The 22323-nt window shown below is 42.5% G+C and overlaps 1 protein-coding gene across 1 annotated transcript; it reads left to right on the forward strand.

The window, feature by feature from the left end:
- The first annotated feature begins 5045 nt into the window (after window positions 1-5045).
- Window positions 5046-20475, forward strand: ANAPC5 (anaphase promoting complex subunit 5). Its single transcript, XM_026058834.1, has 17 exons — window positions 5046-5280; window positions 5361-5440; window positions 6005-6114; window positions 6524-6719; window positions 8611-8677; window positions 11050-11151; window positions 12109-12299; window positions 13240-13321; window positions 14097-14186; window positions 15283-15464; window positions 15945-16080; window positions 16321-16395; window positions 17201-17322; window positions 18444-18551; window positions 18802-18949; window positions 19561-19723; window positions 20149-20475. Exons 1-17 carry the CDS (start codon window positions 5077-5079, stop codon window positions 20361-20363), a joined length of 2271 nt encoding a protein of 756 aa, XP_025914619.1. The 5' UTR covers window positions 5046-5076; the 3' UTR covers window positions 20364-20475.
- The last annotated feature ends 1848 nt before the right edge of the window (window positions 20476-22323 follow it).

Consider the following 22323-nt stretch of genomic DNA (forward strand, 5'->3'; position numbering starts at 1 on the left):
ACGCCATTGGCCGCGCCGCCGCGGGGCGAGCGGGACGAGCCAATCAGAGGAGGGGAAAGCGCTGTTGGCGGGGGGGCGAGGCCTCGCGGGGAAGGGCGCGCGGCGGCTCCGCGGGCGCGGTGTCTGCGCACCGCGTAGGGCCGGGGGCAGCGATACCTCCCCCCCCAAAATGGCAGCGAGAGGCCACAGGCAGCTGCGTTTCGTAAGGGGAGCGGGAAAATCCAGGAGAGCCCCCCCCCCTCGCGTGTCGGCTGGGAGTCGGCGGAGAAGCCGCGGAGGCCCTCGGCAAAGCTGTCGCTGTGACAGGGGCCGCGCGAGGAGGTGGAGGGTTACGTGTGGGCGCTCGGTAACGGTCTCTGAGAGGACGTTGGTCGGGGATGAGCCGGGCTCATCTGCTGGGCCAGCAGAGCCGCGGGCTGCCCTCCAGGCAGAGGGCGAAAGCGCCTAAATAGCTGCTGCTGAAATTGCGATATTTCTAATCCTCCGCAGAGCCGTGGCGCCCCGTAAACGGTGATACTGGTGAAATATATGTTAAGGAACAGGTAAATAGTGCTTTATGTTAAATTGAAGGGTGCTGCTTTTTTTTTCTTCCTTTTTTATTTTAATAGTTCAGGAACCAGGATGTCACAGAAAATACATTTTTTGTGCTGAAAGGCCAGATGAAAGAAATATTCCTCCCCACACACACACCCATCCAAAGTCTGGAGGAATCAGAGTACTTCTACATCATGTTTTTCCCTGTATGCTTAAGCAGATCTACACTAATCATCAGGCACTGGATTTCCTTCAAGGTGATGGAACTGGCTATAAAATCCAATAGCAAGTGTCGTATTAACATACGGAGTAACTGGATCAGTCACCAGCCACCTACTTCCAGGAGTCTGACACAGACTTGCCAGTATTTGGACATGAATCTGGCAGTCGCTGAAATATGGGATTTTTTGGCACCTCTGCATACGAACAGTGGTTTGTCACAAAGAGAATTAAAAGCCACAGTGCTATAGGCAAAGTGCCAAAGTCCTGATTATTCTACCAAGCGTTTTGGTGACCTTTAAGTAACAGAAGAGAAGGGTTATTATTTGAAAATCCAGGTTCAACTGGCTCCTAGATCCCCATTATTATTCTGCCTACCAAATGAATGAGATATTTACAAAATTGAAGGCTGCAAGAAACAGAGGCTTTTAACCAAAAAGACTAAGTAAAAAAAAAATGGCAAGGCTTCAGAAAAGCTTTACATAAGACTAAGCACGCTGGGCCAAAGATCAAAGGAGGCTCTAGCCAGAAAGAGGGACAGACAAAATTGGCTGAAAACAATTTTTGCCCATGAGCCAGACATTTACAGAAGGTTGCATAGAATCTTTAATATTTGTGCAGAATAGATACATTTTTGGAGCAGAAGGTCTGATGCACGAACTAAGTCAAAAAAATTCAGTATGTAATTGGCATCAGAATGACACAATCTTGGCAGCTTTAGCATCAAGAGCTGATACTTCATACAGCCCAACTTCTGGATGTGCATTTATACCACATTTTCATGCAAAATCAGGTCATCTCTTTTTTGGAAATGCTTATGCTCCTTGGGAAGCCTTTAATATACTATGAACTTTACACATAATTTAACAAAAAATACCATATCAATATTTCACTTTTTTGCAACAATAACTTGCAATTTTAGTCAAAGTAACTAAAAAGATKATTTTTATTAGAAAGGCCTTTGTGAATAGTGCTGGAACAAACAATAGCACATTTGTCACACGCGCACAATGTAACATAGCAAATTCTGTTCTCCAGAGTTCGACTCATTTTACTGTTGAAGCTTGATAGCTGTTTTTTCAATACTCTCTATAATTTGATCATTTTTGTTCTTTTTCTAGGCTTTGCTGTTTCTTCAAATTAAATCTGTTGCTTTCTGCTGTCCCTCTTCCACTGGCCTGACAGATGGGCTTAGACAGAGGTGTGTGAGATCTCAGCTTCTTAGATCCATGTCTTGGAATAAAACAAGAGATTTAAATCAACCTTTTCTGGGGACAGCAAAAGGAATTACAAACACTAACACAAAAAGCAAAGTTAACAGCAGGACCAGTCCTTGAAAATTTGAGAACTGTTTCTGAAATCTGGAGGAATGACAACTGTTCTCCAAAACGCAGCTTAAAGAGTGAAAAGAACAGAAGCTTATCTTTAAATGCCTTTGAAATACTTTTTTACATTTTTGTGTAAGAGATTAAAAGCATGTTAAACAGTTTTCTCATCTCCCCACTTGCAGACCAAGCCAGTTGGGATACAAATATTCATTGTGTTATGAATATTTTTCATTTCTGAGTACTTTTTTAAAAGAATCTTTCATCTGAGGCTTTAAAATGTACAGGACGCTGGGAGCCAGGTGCTTACTACTGGAGAGGGAGTGTAAGTACACAAACTAAATGACCTAAGGCTAATCAGCAAGCTAGTGACAGAGCAAGAAATAAAATGCAGCTGTTTTACCTTTTCTTCCCCTTACCTGACACTTACCTTATCATTTTCTCATATAAGAGATTACTTTAAGGCACCTGAAGAAACATCAGTACTGTTTGATTTCTTAAAACTTTTTTGACCCCTAAACTTGGTGTCAGCTCAGAGGGTCATCTCTGAAGTACCAAGTTATGCACAAGTATTTTTGTTAATAATCTTAAATTAAAACAAGACTCCTGACCCATAAAAATTGTCCCACAGATGAGCAAAATACGGCAAGAACTAATTTTTTTTTCTTTAGCTTTGGAAAGGACTTGTCAAAAAGAAACCCTCCCAAACACAGATGTTTTAGGGAGTAATGTGGGCCTAACACAGCTGAGATCTAGAGGCTATGCTGACAACTGCAGTTGCCACTCCCACCTTATTTTGGGCAGATCTTGATGAATCATAGTTGTAACATGTGATCTGAGATCACTTCTAATGCATTAGCATGTCTCAATTGTGACCATGTAGATTATTTTTAAACATGGAACTTTAACCCCATCTGCTACTCTCTGACTGAAAAGTGGTGTTTGCAGAGGTTCTGTTAATAAGAGACTTGCCCTCACTGAGCCTTCTGGATTGTGCCAAAGAAGCATTAAAAGATTTAAATCTATTAGTGCTAGATGTCCCATTTACTTCTGTCATGAAATAACAAGTGATGATGACCAGCAGCCGTTCTGTAATCCTCCAGGATTTTACATATCACCAGAGAATGAGGTGGAGACAGGATGCTTATCAGAAATCTTTTTTTTTCTTTTTTTATCTACCAGTTTACAAATCTTAAATTAAAAAAAAAGTTCAGCTCTAGGTTTTATTTGGGAATTTCAGATCGGGTATTATTACCTATAGGGATAATAATTGTAGCATTCACTTGTTTATACCAGAGACATGCAGTACTTTGGAATTATCTTTAAAGAAGGTTTTCAGATTACTGAGACTTGGTCCAATGGATTCAACATTCTGTTGGATTCAGCATTCACTAAAATGCAAGAATTCCCAAGTCCAGATGCTAGCTATTACATGCTTCACAAAGCTCAGACACATTACTCAGGGGCTTGAGCATAGTTTTGGTAAGATAAGGGATGACTTTTTCAGTTGTATAACCTAAACTTGAACTTTATATGACAAAAAAAATCTCTTGTTGCTTATTTAGAGGGTTAGTTATGAGGGATGGGATTTTTTTCTTCAAATATGCATTAAAAAGCATGTTCTAAAATCTCTCAGTACAAAATGCTAAAGGATTATTCAGTGTGATTTGCATGAGAGCTTCAGATAGGGTACAAAAAAGTCAGACCTTTGGCCAGCTGCATGTCAGTCATTTCCTTTCTCCTCGCTGACTTCTGCAATTGGCCCCTCCCCGGCAAATCACCTTAGCATTTCAGTGTTTCCACCCCAGATGGCATACTTTATTTTCAGGAAATGTCAGTTACTTAGCCTTTGCAACATAGAATCTATAGCCATTTCCTGCTTTTTATATTCGGCTGTAGCTTTAGTTGAATGAAGGCTAGGAAGTTATCATTAATTGTGCTAGCAACAACTAACTATAACACTAAGTTTCTTAAATGTACATGTATTTGAGAAAATTACTCCAAGCTTGACTTTCCTTCTCCTCTCACTACCTGCAAGTATGAATCAGGAGCAAGTCAACTGAAATCTCTGGGGATGTGCAGATGTATCATAATATTGAGTTTTGTTTTGTTCTCGCTTACAAAAATGACAACTATTACAATAATTGGAGTATTTTCTTTGGAAACGTGATACCTTAATGAAGTACTATAACAAATTACCGCAACAATAATACGTATGTGTGGAAACTCTAAGAAATGCCTTTATCATATTACAGTTAACACACAGGAAGTCCAAGTTCTCCGCCAGGATCTAACAGGAGCAAATTTGCTTTGTGGTGTTAAGTTTCAGGTTGTACCAGAGAAATGCTCACATCGGAGCATGGGTCACAACTCCTCAGCGTGGCCCAGCGAAGCCTCTCACGGCTTCTTTAGCGACTGGCTATGGGGAAAGCACCACGTCTTTGCAGAGTTGCGGCACGTCCGGCTTYGTTGTTGCTGTCACACTCAGAACAGCCGAGGTTGGACGGCACCTCTGGAGCCCGCCCGGCCCAAGCCCTGATCCCGCAGCCCCGGCTCCAGCTGGCCTTCGAGCATCTCCACGGATGGGGCCTCCACGGCCTCTCCGGGCGGCCTGTGCCCGCGTTCAGCCGCCCTCGCAGCGAAGATGTGTTTCCTTGCGTTCAAGCGGGAGGGCTCCGCGAGCTGCCCCTCCTCGGAGGGACGCGCGGGGCCAGATCCCGCCTGGGCCACGAGGACAACGGGGACGGCAGCGCCGGCAGGCGGACAAGCGGCAGAGGGGAGGCGCACGCCGCCCCCGCGCCCCCCGGAACCTCTCCCTCCGGGCCCCGCTCGCCACCCGGAGCCTTCGCACGGGCGCACAGCCGCTCCTCCGATTGGCCGCCGCGCCGCTCGCGTGACGCCGGCGGCTGCTGCGATTGGCCGGTTCGCGGAGGCCGGTTTCCCGGGAGCCGGGGCGGCGGGCCGGGCCGGGCCGGGCCGGGCCGGGGAGGGCGCCGCCATGGCGAGCGTGCACGAGAGCCTCTACTTCAACCCCATGATGACGAACGGCGTGGTGCACGCCAACGTCTTCGGCATCAAGGACTGGGTCACCCCCTACAAGATGGCGCTGCTGGTGCTCCTCAGCGAGCTGGGCCGCGCCGGCGCGCAGCTCGGGCTGCTGGAGCGGCGGCGGCTCAACCGGCTGCTGCTGCCGCTGCTGCAGGTGGGGCCGGGCCGCGGCCGGGGCTGGGGGCGGCGGCCCCGGCCTCGGCCCCTATCGCGACATGTCGCTCTCCTCCCCAGGGCCCCGACATGCCGCTGTCGCGACTGCGCAAAGCCATCGAGGAGTCCTGCCCGCACCTGGCCGGCTCCGTGCACATCAGGTAGGCGGCGGCGGCGGCCTCCGCCTCCCCCTCCGCCTCCCGCTGGGGCCCGGCCCCGCCGCGGCTGCGGTTGAGAGGGCAATGCGTCGGGAGCAAAACCTTCTTCTACGGTTTTGCAGTTCTCGTAAATAAAGTTTTGAAAGGGCAAAGACACTAAGCGTTGAAACGATCTATTTTAAAGTTTCCATGGTACAGAAGAGCTGTTCTGACATTAAAGAACTCGCAAAACAGTGATTGTATTAAAATCGGTTGTTACTTACCTTGTTAAAAGAGTCATAGCCCTTTCTCTTTATTCTCTTTATTGAAAGAACTGTTTCAAAAGAAAAATCATTATTATTTGCTGTCATGTTTATTGTTTATATGATTGTCATTTATTTACATTATTATATTACGTTTAACATGTTTTGATTTTGYTCACAAATGTAAAAACTTGGGTATAATGAGCTAGCTACCACTTGGTTCTGTCTGTGTTTATTCATCTGTACCTGAAAATGAAGGAGTGTTTATTTGATATGTAATATTAGAGCCCTAAAAAAGGTGATTTCCCTCCCCCCCCCCATTTAGGTTAAAACTTATGGCAGAAGGAGAACTGAAAGATATGGAACAGTTTTTTGATGACCTTTCAGATTCATTTACTGGGACAGAGCCAGAAGTTCATAAAACAAGTGTAGTAGGTAAGTAGTTATTATTAATAAGCTATATTTGATGTGATAACTAATATCAATATAATTCATTCAAGGTAAATATTTGCATTTCTTTTTGGGTGTACTGGGGATGTATATCTCATAATATAACTCTCTTGCTCAAATGTTTCAGATTAACAAATAATTTTGCATAGTGTTGTAATTCTTACTGATCTTAACAACTGTTCCGTGATCAGATAATCTCTGAGATTTGCCACTAAATTATTTTCAGACTGACTCTCTACRAAAGTGAGTTTTATCAATTGGTAGGCTAAGATGAGGTACTTAAGCAAAATTATCTAATGCAATTTAAGCTTCTGGCTATTATAATGATTTCTAGTCTCCCCTCTGAAACGAGAGCTTCACAGATAGTTGTCGTAATAGATGTTTTCCTTTGCAGGTCTTTTTCTGCGCCATATGATCTTGGCATACAATAAGCTTTCTTTCAGTCAAGTCTATAAACTTTACACTGCACTTCAGCAATACTTTCAAAATGATGAGAAGAAAGATGGAATTGATGAGAGTGATATGGAGCTGACAAATACAGAAGAACTGGAGGGGAAAATGGAGAAAGAAGAACTTGATGCACCTCTAAGGTGACTTATTAATATTCAAGTCTTTTCCTCTCTTTAAGAGATTTCTCAGTTAATCTTATTTCAGATTACCTCTGTACCTATCGATGTAAATTTAAGTTTTTTCCAGCCAAAGATTCTACTGTTCAAGTTTTCAAACTCTTACAAATGCTCATCTAGGCCCTATGCATGTCTTATCACTAATAACTTGTTAGAATCTCATAATTTGAATTTAATTTAGATATAAGAGACTATAGCAACTTCAGCTGCGGTAGGGGATGTARTGTACTGTAACCTTGTATATACTCCTGTGTTCTCCTTAGAACAGGAATGTCACTGATTTGCCTCATGTCAGASTTGTCTGATGCATATAGTTGGCAGAAGTCTTAGGTCAAAGCTAGAACTTAAACAAGTTTTAAAATACTGTTCATAGGCTTTAAGCCAAAAAAATGATTATTAAAGCAGTCTGATCTTGTAGTTGATGTAGGTTGATTTTTTTTGTTTGTTTGTTTGTTTGTTTGTCTGTCTGTTTTACCTTGTGTGGGGATCACAGAGCTTTTTTTATTTAATATATATACTGATCTTGTTAATTTGCAGATACTCAACTTAGAAGGTAGTTCAGAGGTATACTAGCTACTCCTTAAGAACATATTCTTTACAGACAGATAACATTGAAATGTTAGAACTTTTTCTTCCTTGGGGGGGGGGTGGGGAATGGGAAGGATATGTCACCTTTGGATTCGAAAAGCTCTGCCTTTGTGTTAATGATGAAGTACAGTGAATGTGAAGAGGATGTGCCGAGTGGAGTTAGTCTTTCTAGAGCCTCATGCTCACTTGCGGGGCTGGGTGGCCTCTCCGTTTCCTTGGTTGCCACCATGTGGTGAGACTTGTAAATGGCAACAGTTCCGTTCTCCGTGTCTCACAGAAGATGGCGGTACCCCATTCTCAAGCTCCCTCGGGGAATCACAGTCTCAAGGCCGGCTGCCCATAGTTTCCTTCCGCCTGGCCCACTGCTGAATGATTTCTTCTCTGGTTACACTAGTGTGACGTGCTAAAGCTGTTGGAGAGGTCACCTCTGCCTCCAGCGAGGAAAGGTTCCCCTCCAACGAAAAGTTCAGCTTAACGTTTTTGGTTTCTCTTTTCACCCTTCTCCAAATAGAAGAACTCACATTTCTTTGTGTTAAAGATGAGAAGCAATTGCTGAGACTTTTCACCCACTAAAGAGATGTTTCACCATAAGAATAATACTAAAAGTATTTATATATCCATATACTTACACTGTATTTTTTTTAAAACTATCTTTATCAAAGCCTGTGCTTGTGTGTGCTCTGCTATAGCTTGGGGATCAGTTAACGCCTTTGGAGTCTTATGTTATGCCATGGTTGCCGTCTTTTAATGGAATAAACATTTGTCTGCTCTTGTAGAGCAGCTGTTTTCTGGAGTGATGTGTGTGGCCAAAGTGCTGTTTAATTTCTTTGTGGCCATCTTCACAAGGAAGGAACAACAGAGCTAAGCCATTTGAATATGTCACCCTGAATCTGTCTCTGCTGTTTCTGTTAGCATTCTTATGTGTGTATAGGATAATGTTCATGCATCTAGGATAACATTCATGTTGACCACAGTCTCTGCAGGCTGATGATTGTGATTCAGGTCTGGTTTTATAATGGCTGATCCATCAGAATGACGTCCACTTGCCTTCAGGTGTAGCTGTATAAGTGTCTGAACTGCGTGGAATCATTCAGACTGCTAGCTGTGATGTAGTAGATTTTATTCGTTATTAAATTTTCTGCTTTGAGCTGTTGAACTCTAATATGTCATGCAACTTTATAAAGCAAAAGTTGGAGTGTCTGTTAAAATGTATTTTCTTGTACTCCGTTTCATTGCCCTTGTTTCTAACCATAGTGGCTTTTCGCAGGGAAGAAGAGATATCTTGCAATGGGCCTCTTTCCCAGAAACAAGCAGAGTATTTCCTTTCTCAGCAGGTATGTTGATTCTGAACAAAGTTAAGTAAATGATCCATAACATGATTTTCATCTTTATACACATTATCAAACATGATGTTTTCTTAAATCTGTTAAAGATTTGTTGAATTTTGTATTGTGTGTGTAGTTGCTYGGTGTGAGCACTTGGGTTTAAAACTGTTTTATCCAGGCATGTAGACCATATGATTTTATTTGATTCTGAGAAGGTCACTTCAGTTCTGACTACTGAGTGCTTCAAATTCAATGTCTGCTAAAGGTGCAGTTTTGTTTGATTATTCCAGCTGGTAAATACAAAAAGGAGGGGCAATACACATGGGCACAAATGTCATTAAATGTGCTGCATGCTTATAATAGTTTGCTAGCAATACAAAATACATATAATACGTAATGTTTCATACATACTTTAAAAGTTCAAATAAATCTTTACTGTTAGGGGTTGTCACATCGGTAGCCTGATTGAGGTTAGGCTGCTGCAACTCCGTGACCAACCAGCAGGGAGACTGAGTATATATTGCCACTAGGAACACACACGCGCAGCTGGCCACACAGATCCACACAGAAAACATCRCTCACACAAACCCCATCAGCAGCCTGATCCTGTTCCCATCAGGAGGAAGGTTGTTACTGGAAAATACATACATACGTGTGATATGGATCCCTCCRGTAGCTGGCCCTGGATCCTCACTCTGCCCGGCTGCTGGCATCTGGGCATGAGTCCCCAAGGCCTGCAGCCCTACTCCAGCTGCTGGTACAGACCCCTTTGCGCACACCAGCCCACGTGCATGCACCTGCGCACGCACGCATGCACACACTGGATTCTTGCAGCAAATGGACTTAGGTCCTCAGCCTATCCCGAAACTGACCCTTGGATCCTCTCGGCTCCAGCTGCGTCACACGCAGTTGCACACACACATATAAATGGGTCTCTTGGTCGACACCCAAATCCCATGGCCTCTCCAGCAGCTGGCTTAGACCTCTGCTTGTCCTGCTCAGAGACACACGCATATCCATCACGGACTTACGGCTGCTTCAATACCCAGCTCCCAAGCCACTTTATCAAATTGGATATTCACTAGAATCACACACTGGTGTATGACCAGTCACCCCCACTCAGTTGCTGATGCCACAGACACACGGACCCCTGGGACCTGTAGTCTGACTCCAGCTGCTGGCACTCTGACCTCCAGGCACACACATGCACACAGAATAGAGAGCCCYTCGCCCAGGAAAACAGTTAGAAATGTAGTTTAACGAGAACCGAGAGGGACAGGCTGTGGTGATCTGGCACAGGGCATGGCCAGACAAGCTTACTGACCAGCGATCTGTTTGCACGGATCCAGTGCCTTTTATCCCCTTRTCCCTCTATTTTCTCGCACTTGTTCCTCCCCAAACCAGCTTGATCCATCGCTTTCCCCGTCTTTGGTTCCTCCACTAAACATCCCATAATGTCTTGAACAAGCCCAAAGCGTTCTTCCCCTGGATCCCACAGCGTGTCCCAGTGTCCCATACCTCGGAGGCAGTAACCGCCCTCAGCGTGAAGGGTGCTCCAGAGAGCGCCCTGACGGGTGTCCCTCCTTCCCTCCGGGAACAGCCGGAGACAGCCCGGGGGGAGGCAGGGCAGGTGTTGCTCGAGTTCCCCCCCCCGCCCTTGTTCCCCTCTCCTCCTTTTTGTGTGTGCAGCCTTTTATTGCACAACCAAACCCGCCGCCTTCTGCTGGGTCTCATTAGCATGTAGGGTTGTTTTGTTATTTTACAAACATGGATTTTAACTGCAGTGATAATCTCTTATATTGTGCTTTTAGCTAGTATTATTTACGTAGAGTATCTATTACCTATATGTATAAAAAAGCCTTTTTTTCTCCTAATTATGGTATTGTGGAGGAATCAAGATACTTTGGGGGGGTCCTGAAATTTGAAGTCTTTTTATTGTTCAGTAATACTTAGTCTAGTAACTAGATTATTACCATTTTTTTTATTAATTKATGTTCTTCCCAAAACCAACTACTTCTGTTTAGTTTCCTGAATTTTCTGAGAGAATATAAATACAATTTTCTGTTGCAGTAATTTTTCAAAGAGAGACTTGATCAGATTTTTTTATGTACCTTTAACCAGTCTTTTGAATAAGCTTTTATTTTACTTGGTCTCTGTGATCTCTGGAAAGTGAGTGCTATAATATAGCATATAATAAAATATAATAAAACTGCCGCTGGTGGCTCAGTGTCATAGTAGACAGAGCTGCTATGAAATCTTCTTTAAAGCTCTCTTGGTGCGGATAACAAACTGACAAATATGTATCTCTTTTTTTTTTTTTTTTTTTTTTTTGTAACCCTCCAGTTTGAGTTACTTAGCATTGGTTTCAATTTTTATTCCAGGCTTCTTTACTAAAGAATGATGAAACAAAGGCTCTTACTCCAGCATCTTTACAGAAGGAATTGAACAACTTGTTAAAATTTAATCCAGACTTTGCTGAAGCGGTAAGTATCTTTTTCTTCATCCAGAATGGTTGTAAAGGGATTTTTTTCATACCTCTAGGATGGGATTATTTGGGAGTAATTTATTCTATATTGAAATATAAGCAGATGATAAAAATGTGAATAAGAAGCATGTAAATGTTTAGTAATTCAGACTAAAACTCTGGAAGGTATAGAAACCTTAATTAAGCGAAGTACTTAACCACATGTCTAGCTTTATGCATAGATATAATCCTCCTAACTTTGGTGGAACTATTGCAGTGCATTCTAGTTGAATTAAACCTAAAGCTTATTTCTTTTTATGTACATTTTTCTAAGAAATTTCAGACATTATACTCCTGTAATTTAGAAATCAGTATTAGGTGAAATATCTGTTGATTTTGTTTACTGATATTCATTTCTGGTGCTTAAAAGTAGACTGAAAGCAATAGACAACTCGCATAGACAAATGGTTCTAGTACTGTGCTGCGAGCATTTGCCTTGTTCCCAGAGCACTTTTCTTGAGCTGTTCCCATGAGTTTGCAGTAAACTCTCTCCTGCTTTAGTTTTCAAGGCTTCCTCCCAGCTGCCCTTTTGGCTAAGGCAGGYAGGATTTTCCTTGCACCCGTTTGGAGAAGGTTCCTTGAAAGGGCTGCCAGAGGAGGGGCTGGGCTTCATGGCTCACAAAGTCCTCTCTGGTGTTCTGCTTCTCTGACGGAAGAGCTTGGCYTGCCCTCTTCTCAATGTCAAGGGCCAAACAGGTAGTTTTAGCATCCCCCTTCTCCACGCAGGGCATTTGGAAGCTGCTGCCATTCTTCTGAGTATCTTCCAGAGTGCAGACACAGAGGYAGTCATGCCTTATCATCACAGTTGTTAGGCAGCCTTTCTCAGTAAGATATACAGTAAATACTCTTTTATACTCAAAAACTTAGTGTTTTAATGGTTCTGWATACTTAAAGCTGATTTTGCTTTCATTTTTAGCATTATTTAAGCTACTTAAATAATCTCAGAGTGCAGGATGTCTTCAGTTCAACACACAGCCTCCTTCACTATTTTGACCGTTTAATTCTCACTGGAGCAGAAAGCAAAAGCAACGGAGATGAAGGTTACGGTCGGAGTTTGAGATACGCTGCTCTAAATCTAGCTGCACTGCACTGTCGGTTTGGCCATTAGTAAGTTAATGCATTGKACCGTGCATCTAAAATTCATCTTGGTGCATCTCTTAAGTGCTAATAGATGGACCTTTGATTCATTATGAAAATCTGTTCAGGAGAAGAAGGTACTTTCTCTAATTCAGTAACAGCTATAGTTGGATCGGGCTGGAATTTTCTTGGAATCTTGATTTGTTTTAGTTTGTTTTTATTTTGACATTTATTTGGTTTCCATAATAACTAAGTTATCCACAGCACCGTAAGAGTTGACATTTGTCTGTGTCTGGTTGCAACTGTTTCCTAGGGAGTTAAGTTCTCAATTGCTACGTTTCCATGACCTCAGAAAGGTCAGTGGATGTGGATGCTTATTTCCAACTATATTCTCAAAAAAGTGCAGTTGTTTTTCTGTTGCATTTAAACCAATACAGAGCTGATGATCTGGAAAAAGAATAATTAAAAAGCCATCTTGGGAGATTAGGTATTGTTTCTAAAAACCCATAGCTGTGGGTGTTATTTTATTGATAAATAAGGCTGGCTTACCGACCTCCATATAAGGCTCGTATTTAGTGACTTCTGCCTGGATGCATCATGTAAAAGGACTGGAGATGATGGGAAGGAGATGTGAAAAATGGAAAGCAACAACTTTTCTACATAGGCAGATACTTTATCTTGCCCCTGTTCAAACAGTAGCTTAGCACATTGGCCTGAATATGGGTTTGAAAGCCCATTTAGGGGTTACAGTTAGTACTTCATGATGCTGCCTTGCTCGCTAGCTTCAAGACTGGAATATATTGCTGAAGTGGTAAGAAGGAAGTACAGGCTTTCTCATTTGATCTATTAAATCAGAGTTCTCTTGAGTGGGATATGCATAATTTAAAGCATTATTCCTCTGTATCTTTGTAATGCTGCATTTTAAGTGCTATAGGAATACGATATGTTCTGTGTTTTTGTTTGCTGATAGTCAGCAGGCTGAACTTGCGCTTCAGGAAGCCATCCGAATTGCACAGGAGTCTAATGATCATGTTTGCTTGCAGCACTGCCTGGTAAGACAACCGTGTTGCGATGGAGGTTATGTCACCTTTGTCCGTGTTATCTGTGCCTTTGCTCAGGCAACGGCTGCAGAAATACTCTTAGAGTAATACCTCAGCCAATGCATCAGTAATTCAGATATGACTCTCTCACGGTGGGATGACATGTTGTTTCTGGCAGATGGGTCACCCAGAGCAACAGACTAGAGGGAGATCATGGTAAGGTTTTCTTATGATTTGGGAGGATGTTCTTAAACGGGAGTTGTGATCCCAAGATTACTCCGTGCTAAGCTCAGAGTTTAGTCTTACATGCTTTAAAGAGCTTTCTTCAAAGTTTTTTATAAACCTTGTCCTTAATGTCTCTTGTATTTTCAGAGWGTAAATACTAGCCTTCTTTTCAGCAAACAGAAAGGAGGGAAAGACTTAATGTTTCCTTCTAGGTTTTTTTTTTTCTTTCTGTAATTAACATTAATATTGTAATAAATTGGCATCAGTGATATCAAACTCCCAAGACACTGATTTCCACAGTTAAGTATAATGGGGTGACTTCGTATTACTCTGAAACCTCCAGTATTGGCTGCTCTCAAGCCAGTAATCCCAGTCTAGCTGCACCTTTGATATATTTTGCTGTGTAACATTTAACAGAGGTTTCATTAATATCATATTTATTCTAAATTATAGTTTGTGTTTCCAGCAAGTTCTTGTGCATTCCATGTAAAAGTAAGAGAAGCTAAAAATGCTGTAACCATTAGATATTCGTAATGAGATTTTAATTTTTTTCCCTTACTAGAGCTGGCTGTACATCCTGGAACAGAAGATATTTGATAGCTGTGTTCTGCTGGAGCACTCTGTAAACAAATCTTTACATTTTGGTTTGCCAGTAAGTCTGTTTCATTTATTCTTAACTTTATACTAGGATATATGCCTGGGGGGGAGYGTGCCTTATATTGGCTGAACTGTTCAAATGTGTAATTGAGTTTAAATCAACCTGTTTTACACTACAAAATCTAGCTGTTTCTATCACTTTTAATCTTCATATTAGCAAACCAGAGTTCAGTTGCTTTAATGTCAGTGCRTTATTGCAAGGCTCACTGCTTTTACTTCTAACTTGTTTGCTCCTCAGGCAGAAGGAATTCTCTGTGGCTACTGGGCTGGCTCCGTGCAGCAGGTCCCGGCCCATAACGCAATCCGCGGGTGTCGAAGGGAGGCTCTCAAGCCTCGGCGGCTGCCTTCCCTGTGACTCGGTGCTGATGTCTCTGGCAGGGCTTTGAACACGCGTTTACGTGTACCGCCCTGTCCGAGCTGTGAAATCCTGCRAGGCAGCCCTCTCCTCGGCTAGTTTTGTGCCCTTTCGTATGTATCAGCTGGCTGATAAAGTTTAGTTCTGTCTTCCCCCAAGATCTGCAATCTCTTCGTTAAGAGAATTGGTCTGAAAGGAACCAAGTAGCTGATGTTGCGAGGTGGAGAGCAGACATTATACTGTATAGAGGGGTGGCTGCCTGGCGAGCTCCAAAAATCAGCCTGTGACATAGGCGATCTCATCAAGTGGAAAGAAGTAACAGCCGTAGGAAAATTGGCAAGACGAAAAAAGAGGTTGCTGGTTATGCAACCGGTGTACTGGCCGCTCGGTGGGGAAGGTGGGGGAAGGCTCTGTGTTTTTGTAACTGTTTCATCATTGGAGGAATCCACATGAAAGTCATGTCATCTTCTTTAAGACTCCTCTGTGGGGGAGTGGAAATTACTCTTCACATCTAGCAAAATGGCATTCATATGTGTGTGGGTGTGTAAGTGCATATTTAAAGAAATCACTGTAGCGGTGCTCTTTTATCTGTACTGAATAGCATCATATCTTTTAATTGGGACTTTTTTTCTTGGTTTATACCTCTTGCTGTGATGTAATTCACRCGTGTAGTGTACTCTCTTGTCTTTCAGTGTTGTGTTTTGTTTTTTTTCTCCCCCCCACCCCCTCTCCGCAGTACCTAGCTTCCCTGGGAATACAGTCCTTGGTTCAGCAAAGAGCTTTTGCAGGAAAGGCTGCCAACAAGCTAATGGATGCCTTAAAAGATTCTGATCTGTTACACTGGAAACACAGTTTGTCGGAACTTATCGATATTAGTATAGCACAGAAGACTGCCATTTGGAGATTATATGGCCGCAGGTATTTTTTTCTTTTGAACTCTTGTGTTAGCTCACTCTACTTGTTAGCAGGTAATGCATTTTGAGTTATTTATATAGGTGTAACAAGTGACTGTGTCTCTCCAGTGTACYAAAATAAAGCATTCAGACTGTGTGATTCAGTAAATGCTGGGTGCAATTATTTCCCTTATGTTCATTTAAAACTCATAACAGGAGAAGACGTGTTTCCATTTAGTAGTGGCAAATAGTTCATAAGTTTAATATTCTTATGTCCCCATTTTCAGCTTCTCTGTACTTAAACTGTGTGCAGCTTTCAGTACATTGTATACACTTGCATAGTCTAGAGTTCCTGGGTAGCAGTTATTTTACAAGTTTCCATTCTCCCCCAGGCCTCTGGCTTGCCACAAAAAGAGTCTGTAGACCWCTGTCATAACAAGACCATAGATTTAAAATGGTTGGTGTTCTGTYGCTTGAAAGCTAAAAGGTGTTTCTCTTACTAAAGCACCATGGCACTTCAGCAAGCCCAGACCTTGCTGAGCATGAACAGCCTGGAGGCTGTGAATGTGGGCGTACAGCAGAATAACACGGAGTCCTTTGCTGTAGTGTTGTGTCACCTGGCTGAGCTACATGCAGAGCAGGTGAGTTTTATGGCTAGTTGCACAAAATGTCATTTGGGTGAGAGGATGGGTGGGTGTTATTGACAGAGAGCCTGAGGCCAGAGTCGTGTTGTGTTCTGCCTTTAATCCCTGCACTGGAGGGGAAGAAAATCCAGGGCTTTTGCCTGGCCAGTTCCTCTTTCCATGAGGGCTGCGATGAAATCAAGGGGAATGGTGCTTGCTCCTGCGCATGCTTATCTGAGTGCCGTTTCTGTGTTACAGGGATACTTTGCGGCTGCTTCAGAAATATTGAAACATCTAAAGGAAAGATTTCCTCCCAACAGTCAGCATGCGCAGGTAGAATATATATAATTTAGCCTGTAAACTACACAACTGTGTTACAATAGGATCTGAATTCCCTTGCATCTTAATTCATACCTTTCCTCTGCATGCCTTGGGCTACCTTTCCTATTTTCAGTTGGCTCGTGACCCCACGGGAAGCCATGTGGCCTATACCTTTGTACTAAAGCATGAAAATAATGCCTCTGCCGTTTTAAGACTGGTGAGACAATTGTCTCACCGTAGCCTCCTAAGAAAAAGCCATTTAAATAGAACTGTACTTAACAGAGGAGTATACGTGTCCTTCAGAAGCACATCTGCAAATTAAATGCTGTACACTGATTTGGAGCTTCAAAGTTCTGTTTAAGGGTGCTAGTTATTTTGATGTATTATACTCCAGAAATAACTGAGAGAAGAAGCCATTATTTGTGTGACCCTGGGAAATGCATTAACGCATGAGTCTATAAGATAGTGTTTACGTTAAAGTGTTCTAGATTCCATTAAATTTAGTTCAGTCCTTCTCTTTTTGCTACAAACAAGTCTATTATTTCAAAGCATTAATAATGGTTTAAAAGAGCTTTTTTACTTAAGATGCAGTCAAATAGATCAGCTGCAGTATTGAAACATTACTGTAGACCTTTCTGCTAAAGGACAGGAATTTAGTAAATCCAGTAATTGCAGAGCTCGTCAAACACGCAGCATGAATTTAGTTGTTTCTGGACATAAATATCCACAGGGGAAAATAAAAATTGAGTTCTAATTTAGGGTTAGAAAATGAGCATGCACAATTTCTTAAACTTATTCCTGGATGTTCTTTGTTTAGCTTTGGATGCTGTTTGATCAGAAAATACAGTTCGAGAGAGYCATGAATGATGGCAGATATCATATAGCAGATTCTCTTGTAGCCGGGATTACAGCCCTTAATAGCATTGAAGGAGTGTACAGGTAAGAAATCATGAATCTGCAGAATAAACTGACAGGTTTATCCCATGAAGGTAATTAAAAAATTTAGCAAAATGATTGCTGGCAGTCACATGTATTTACATGCTCATCTCTTCCCAGTATTAATTATGGTAGTGTTGTCTAACCTGTAACAATTACTCTGGTAAGAGTATGTCCTGCAGTAATCCATTCTAGTTGTTTCTCTGGAGATTTTTAAGACCAGAATCTGCTCATGGTAACAAGACCCAAAACTATGCACAATGAAGAATCTTATATAAAATAGCTAGGAACCTAGGGCCTAGTTGCAACTCTGCTACAATAAGAGCTCGAACAATGTCTTCGTCTCTGTCCTAGTTCCTACATCTATAAAATAGGACGATATAAATGTATTTATCTCACCTTAATGTGTTCTTGTTTCTAAATGAAAATGGTATGTTAGCAATAGATGGGGTCAAAACTTGTTATTTGGTGTATATGAATAACAATTTATTGTTAAAAGCTGTTTGTTGTTGATTTTCAATGAGGCAAAAAGCCCAAAAACATAGCCAATACCAGTAAGCGGGAAGATAGGTATTCAAGCTGTGGGACCTGATGCTTGTCCTTCTGGAACTGGGCTATCTGTGATTGCCCTGACCTTTAAATATACTGCTCAGTGTGTGGGTTCGGGTTTTTTTAACCCATCTCCTACTGCTGTGTGTTTGTTTCTTATTTCCCTGCTCTTGCTCTTTCCCTGTCACTCCATGTCCGTGTTAGCTCATGCCAATTTTAGTTAGCATACCTCATACCTGTTTTTCTTGCACAAATAATTACTGGTGCTTTCTAGCTTGCATGCCCTCCTGCTTCTGCTCCTTGCTTGGCCTTTGTTTTCAGCAATCCTTGTTTTCCAGCTAAAGCTGTTTTATGAGTTGGATCCTTTCTGCGTGGGAGTTATCTAGTGATCGCGATGCCTAATTTTTCTTCCACCTGAGTGTGTAGCATACGTACTTTGTTACAATACAGTTTTATGGTTACATTTACAGAAACAAAGTTCACAAAATAAAGGCCCATTTTACTGTGCTSTCAAGAGTAGAACTGTGTCTAAAATATAAACGTATGATGAATGACTTTTTGTTTTACCATGGCAGAAAAGCTCTTGTTTTGAAAGCCCAAAATCAAATGTCAGAGGCACACAAACTTTTGCAGAAATTGTTGATCCACTGCCAGAAAATCAAGAACACTGAGATGGTGATTAGGTAAGAATGATTCATTTTCAGAATATTAAAGCCACTTTGCAACGATTAAAATCARCCGTTTCAATCTGTTCGTGTTCAGACTTCACTAGTCTTCAGATTACCTATTATGGAAATTACATAATAATTTCATTTATTAAACATGGTTTGGGATAATTGTTTGATACTAGCTTGTTGGAGCAGGGGGGAAAGCAAGCAGATGTTTTTCATCAAAAGAAAGAGGTTTATAATTCTTTCCCCCTCTTTTGGTTAGTGTACTTCTCTCGATAGCAGAGCTCTACTGGAGATCTTCGTGTCACACGATAGCTTTGCCTGTCCTGCTACAGGCTCTTGCCCTCTCGCGAGAATACAGCCTGCAGTACTTGGCTTCTGAAACTGTGCTGAACTTGGCTTTCTCCCAGGTATGTTTGATTTGTGTTTTCACAGGACAGGAGGGCAACATTTATGCTGGGGATCTGGATACTGGTTTTACTCCTGTTAGATTTAAGAACATAACCTTGTCGGAATTCAGTCGCTGATTCTAATGAAGTATATTCTAAATGTAAAATCTTTCAAGGAAGTTAATAAAAGTTGAGTTTAGTGTATATCAGTAAGATCTGTAGTYATGCTACATAATTAAGCAGGCAAGCATAAATTGGCCCTGCCTTCATTTCTCCAGTTGGTATTTCTTATGCTAATTTTTTGGCTTTCTAGTAGCACRGTTTGACGTGTGTTTGAATTAAAAATAATACTTGTAATGGAGTTCAGCTGTATTGTTTATTCTGAGCTGGCAGAGTCCTGGTTGTCAGCACTGACTGGAGTGGAGGAAACCATGCCCAATCATTTCAGATGGTAGCTCATTTCTACTAATAAGTTTCTATTTAAAAGAAGATTGTAGGGGGGAAAAAAACCAACATCCTTGTCTGGAGCATTGCTTTATTAAAAACATATGTGGCTTATGTTGGTCTTCTCAGAAGAAGCTGCTCTCACCAATGGATTCCAGTATCAGACCAGCAAAGTGTTTCTCTTTCAGCTGATCCTTGGGATTCCTGAGCAAGCCCTGAATATTCTGCATATGGCGATAGAGCCTGTCTTGGCTCACGGAGCTGTGCTGGACAAAGGCTGTGCCATGTTCTTGGTGGCCAAATGTCAGGTGGCTTCTGCAGCTTCCTACACTCCACAGAAGAAGGTTGAAGGTAGCGTGAAGAAGAGTTCTCCCTGTTTATACCTCGTTCACAAGTTGAAAACTGCAAAGCAGTGTATATGTTGGAGTCCCGACAGAACAGACACCCCCCCGATCACTGTTAATAAAGTTAAAATGATACAACAGTGTTATGTAGTTATCAAATAAGCGAATTAATTTTGAATTAGCTGTTCAACTTGAACAGATTCAGTAATCATAATGGAGCCTTGTTGGTCTGCCTACTTTCATGCCCATATTCTGCAGCAAAGGTTGAATAACAGAGACTAGCTGAAAGACCATGTTGCTAAGACAAAAATTGTTTTGAAAAGCTGAGGAATGTGTATTTGGGCCCCTTAGAATGGGGCTGTATTGCTTGAAATTATTATTGTGATGATGTCTTAAATATGGCTGTTCCCCCCCCCCTTATCTTTTTGGCAGCTTTGGAATCAGCTATTCTGAATCTAAATGAAGCTAAGACTTATTTTGCCAAAGTGGATTGCAAAGAGCAACTTAGAGATGTTCTCTACTTCCAAGCCAGACTGTTCCACACCCTAGGCAAGACCCAGGAAAGGAACAAATGTGCCATGCTCTTCCGGCAGTTGCACCAGGAACTGCCTGCGCATGGTGTCCCCTTAATAAATGCCTTTAAGTGATGCATTTAAAGATGAGATTTGCTTTTCTGTTTTGTTAACTGTCTTTTTATTATATTCAGTCATCAGTGTTTGAAAATAATTGCCAATAAATTATGGTCTTCTACTGAACAAACTTGTGTTTTGCTTGTAATGACTTAGGAGGAAATACAGATTTCCACCCATTTCACTTTATTCCATACTTGAAATTAAGAATTAAATGGGGAAAAAGAATGCTCTCAGGACTGCAGTAAAAGCACACTGAGGGGAGAGTAGCAAAGCCATGATAAAGCAATTTCTGCTCTTAGAAATGACATTTTCAGACTCARTGCTGGCTCAGTTAACGCTGGGTGGGGCACAAAAAACTAGTGGAAATTGTAGGCGAAGCTCCTTTGTGCTAATTTTAAATACTATGGAAYGGGGAGTCGCATTTAAAATGTGTCCTTGCATTTAACCTGTCTACAGTCACTGTTTACACTGTAGAAACAGATGGTGCTGGCAGAAGGGAAAAAACAGAGCCCTGCTGGAAAGGTCTGATGGTGCAAAGTCCCAGCATCGCTGCGTTAGACGTCCTTGTGCAAAGAGCAGCTGCAAAAAGTAAAGTGTGCTAAGGTTCACTTGGATGCAACAAGAGCACTAGGTCAGCTGAACTATTTTGTGTGTTTTTTCATAGGYGCTGTGTAGGATTTACCTGCTCTGTTTTTATCTGTGAATAAATGAGGACAGGAAGTAACTCCACACTTTTGGAAGATAATTTCGTTTTGGATGTAACGCGGGATTTGGTAYGCAGATGCGGTTGCGCTGTCGCGAATGGGAGCGTGCACGCGCCGGGTGGGAGGCAGCCTGGTTGCACCGCGGCRCCCGGTGCTGAACCTTGGGCAAGGCGGGTTCTGGTCCTTTCTTGCCTTTCATCCCTCTACTTTACAAAAGCTAAATACCATTAGTGTAAACACTTAAAGATATCCTGCCAGGAAGCACTAGATGATGAGATTGCGGCATTATTGGCAAAGGGAAAGCAAGCTTAGAAGTAAATCTTACCGGCTCCCCTGGAGCTCTGCCAGGTAAAGCAGGAAGAGAGAAGTTTTAAAATGTGTGGAAATAAGGATAATCCAGTACTAGTTTACACATCCCATTAATTAATGTTGCAGTGTGGCTTTTAGCAGATAACCAGTGCTTTGATTGTAAAACCACAGCTGTATTTCAAGTGTCAGAGAAAAGTAACCCAGATTCCCAGCAGGCTTCTCCGGAATGCTGGTTTTGGTGGCTCCTTGCCCCGTCTGTTACATTAATCAGCCCCCCCATTAATCAGTGGGAAAGCACTTAAAGTTCAATCCATAAAATGTTTGGAGCACCTGCTATTTGCATTAATAGCGTATTTGCGTTATTGCAAAACTGATTCCTAGGGTGGCTTTCAAGATYGTGGTGAAAATAGCAGCATTTATCCCTAAAACTCACGTGGAAGCATGTCCGTACTCTGGGAAACTTTGAAGTGTTGAAAYGGTGCCCACAAATGGGTCTCAAGGCAGAAGGACAAGTGGGATTTGGGGCAATGCCGGGTGGCTTCAGCACGTACGAGGCTCTCGCGTTCATCTCGCCAAGTTTTGAAGCCGTCGCTTCACGAAAAGAAGTTGATCTGAAAACCGCAGTTAAGATCAGTGCAAGGATGATGCTTGAGTGGGAATGTGCTCGATAAGAAAAAATGAATAATTAACACGAGCAAAGCGGGGGCTGCATGTGCAGAGCCGGGTGCCGGGGGGGAGCCAAGCGCCGGGGCCGCACTGCGTCTCCCCCCGCGCGCCGCAGCGGCAGGGGCCGGAGCCGGAGCTCCAGAGGCAGCTGCGCTGGGGGGGTTAAAGGCCTGGGGGTGGGGGGCCGCTCCGGCATTTTCGGATAGCGGCTCTATAAAATTCCCTCTCTGCAGGGATTTCGCGAGGGCCGGGTAGCTGCTCCGGGCGAGGCCCGGCGGAGCGGGGTGCGAGGTAAC

This window comes from Apteryx rowi, unplaced genomic scaffold (genome assembly GCF_003343035.1).
Source record: "Apteryx rowi isolate R43461 unplaced genomic scaffold, aptRow1 scaffold_15, whole genome shotgun sequence".
Classification (NCBI taxonomy): domain Eukaryota; kingdom Metazoa; phylum Chordata; class Aves; order Apterygiformes; family Apterygidae; genus Apteryx; species Apteryx rowi.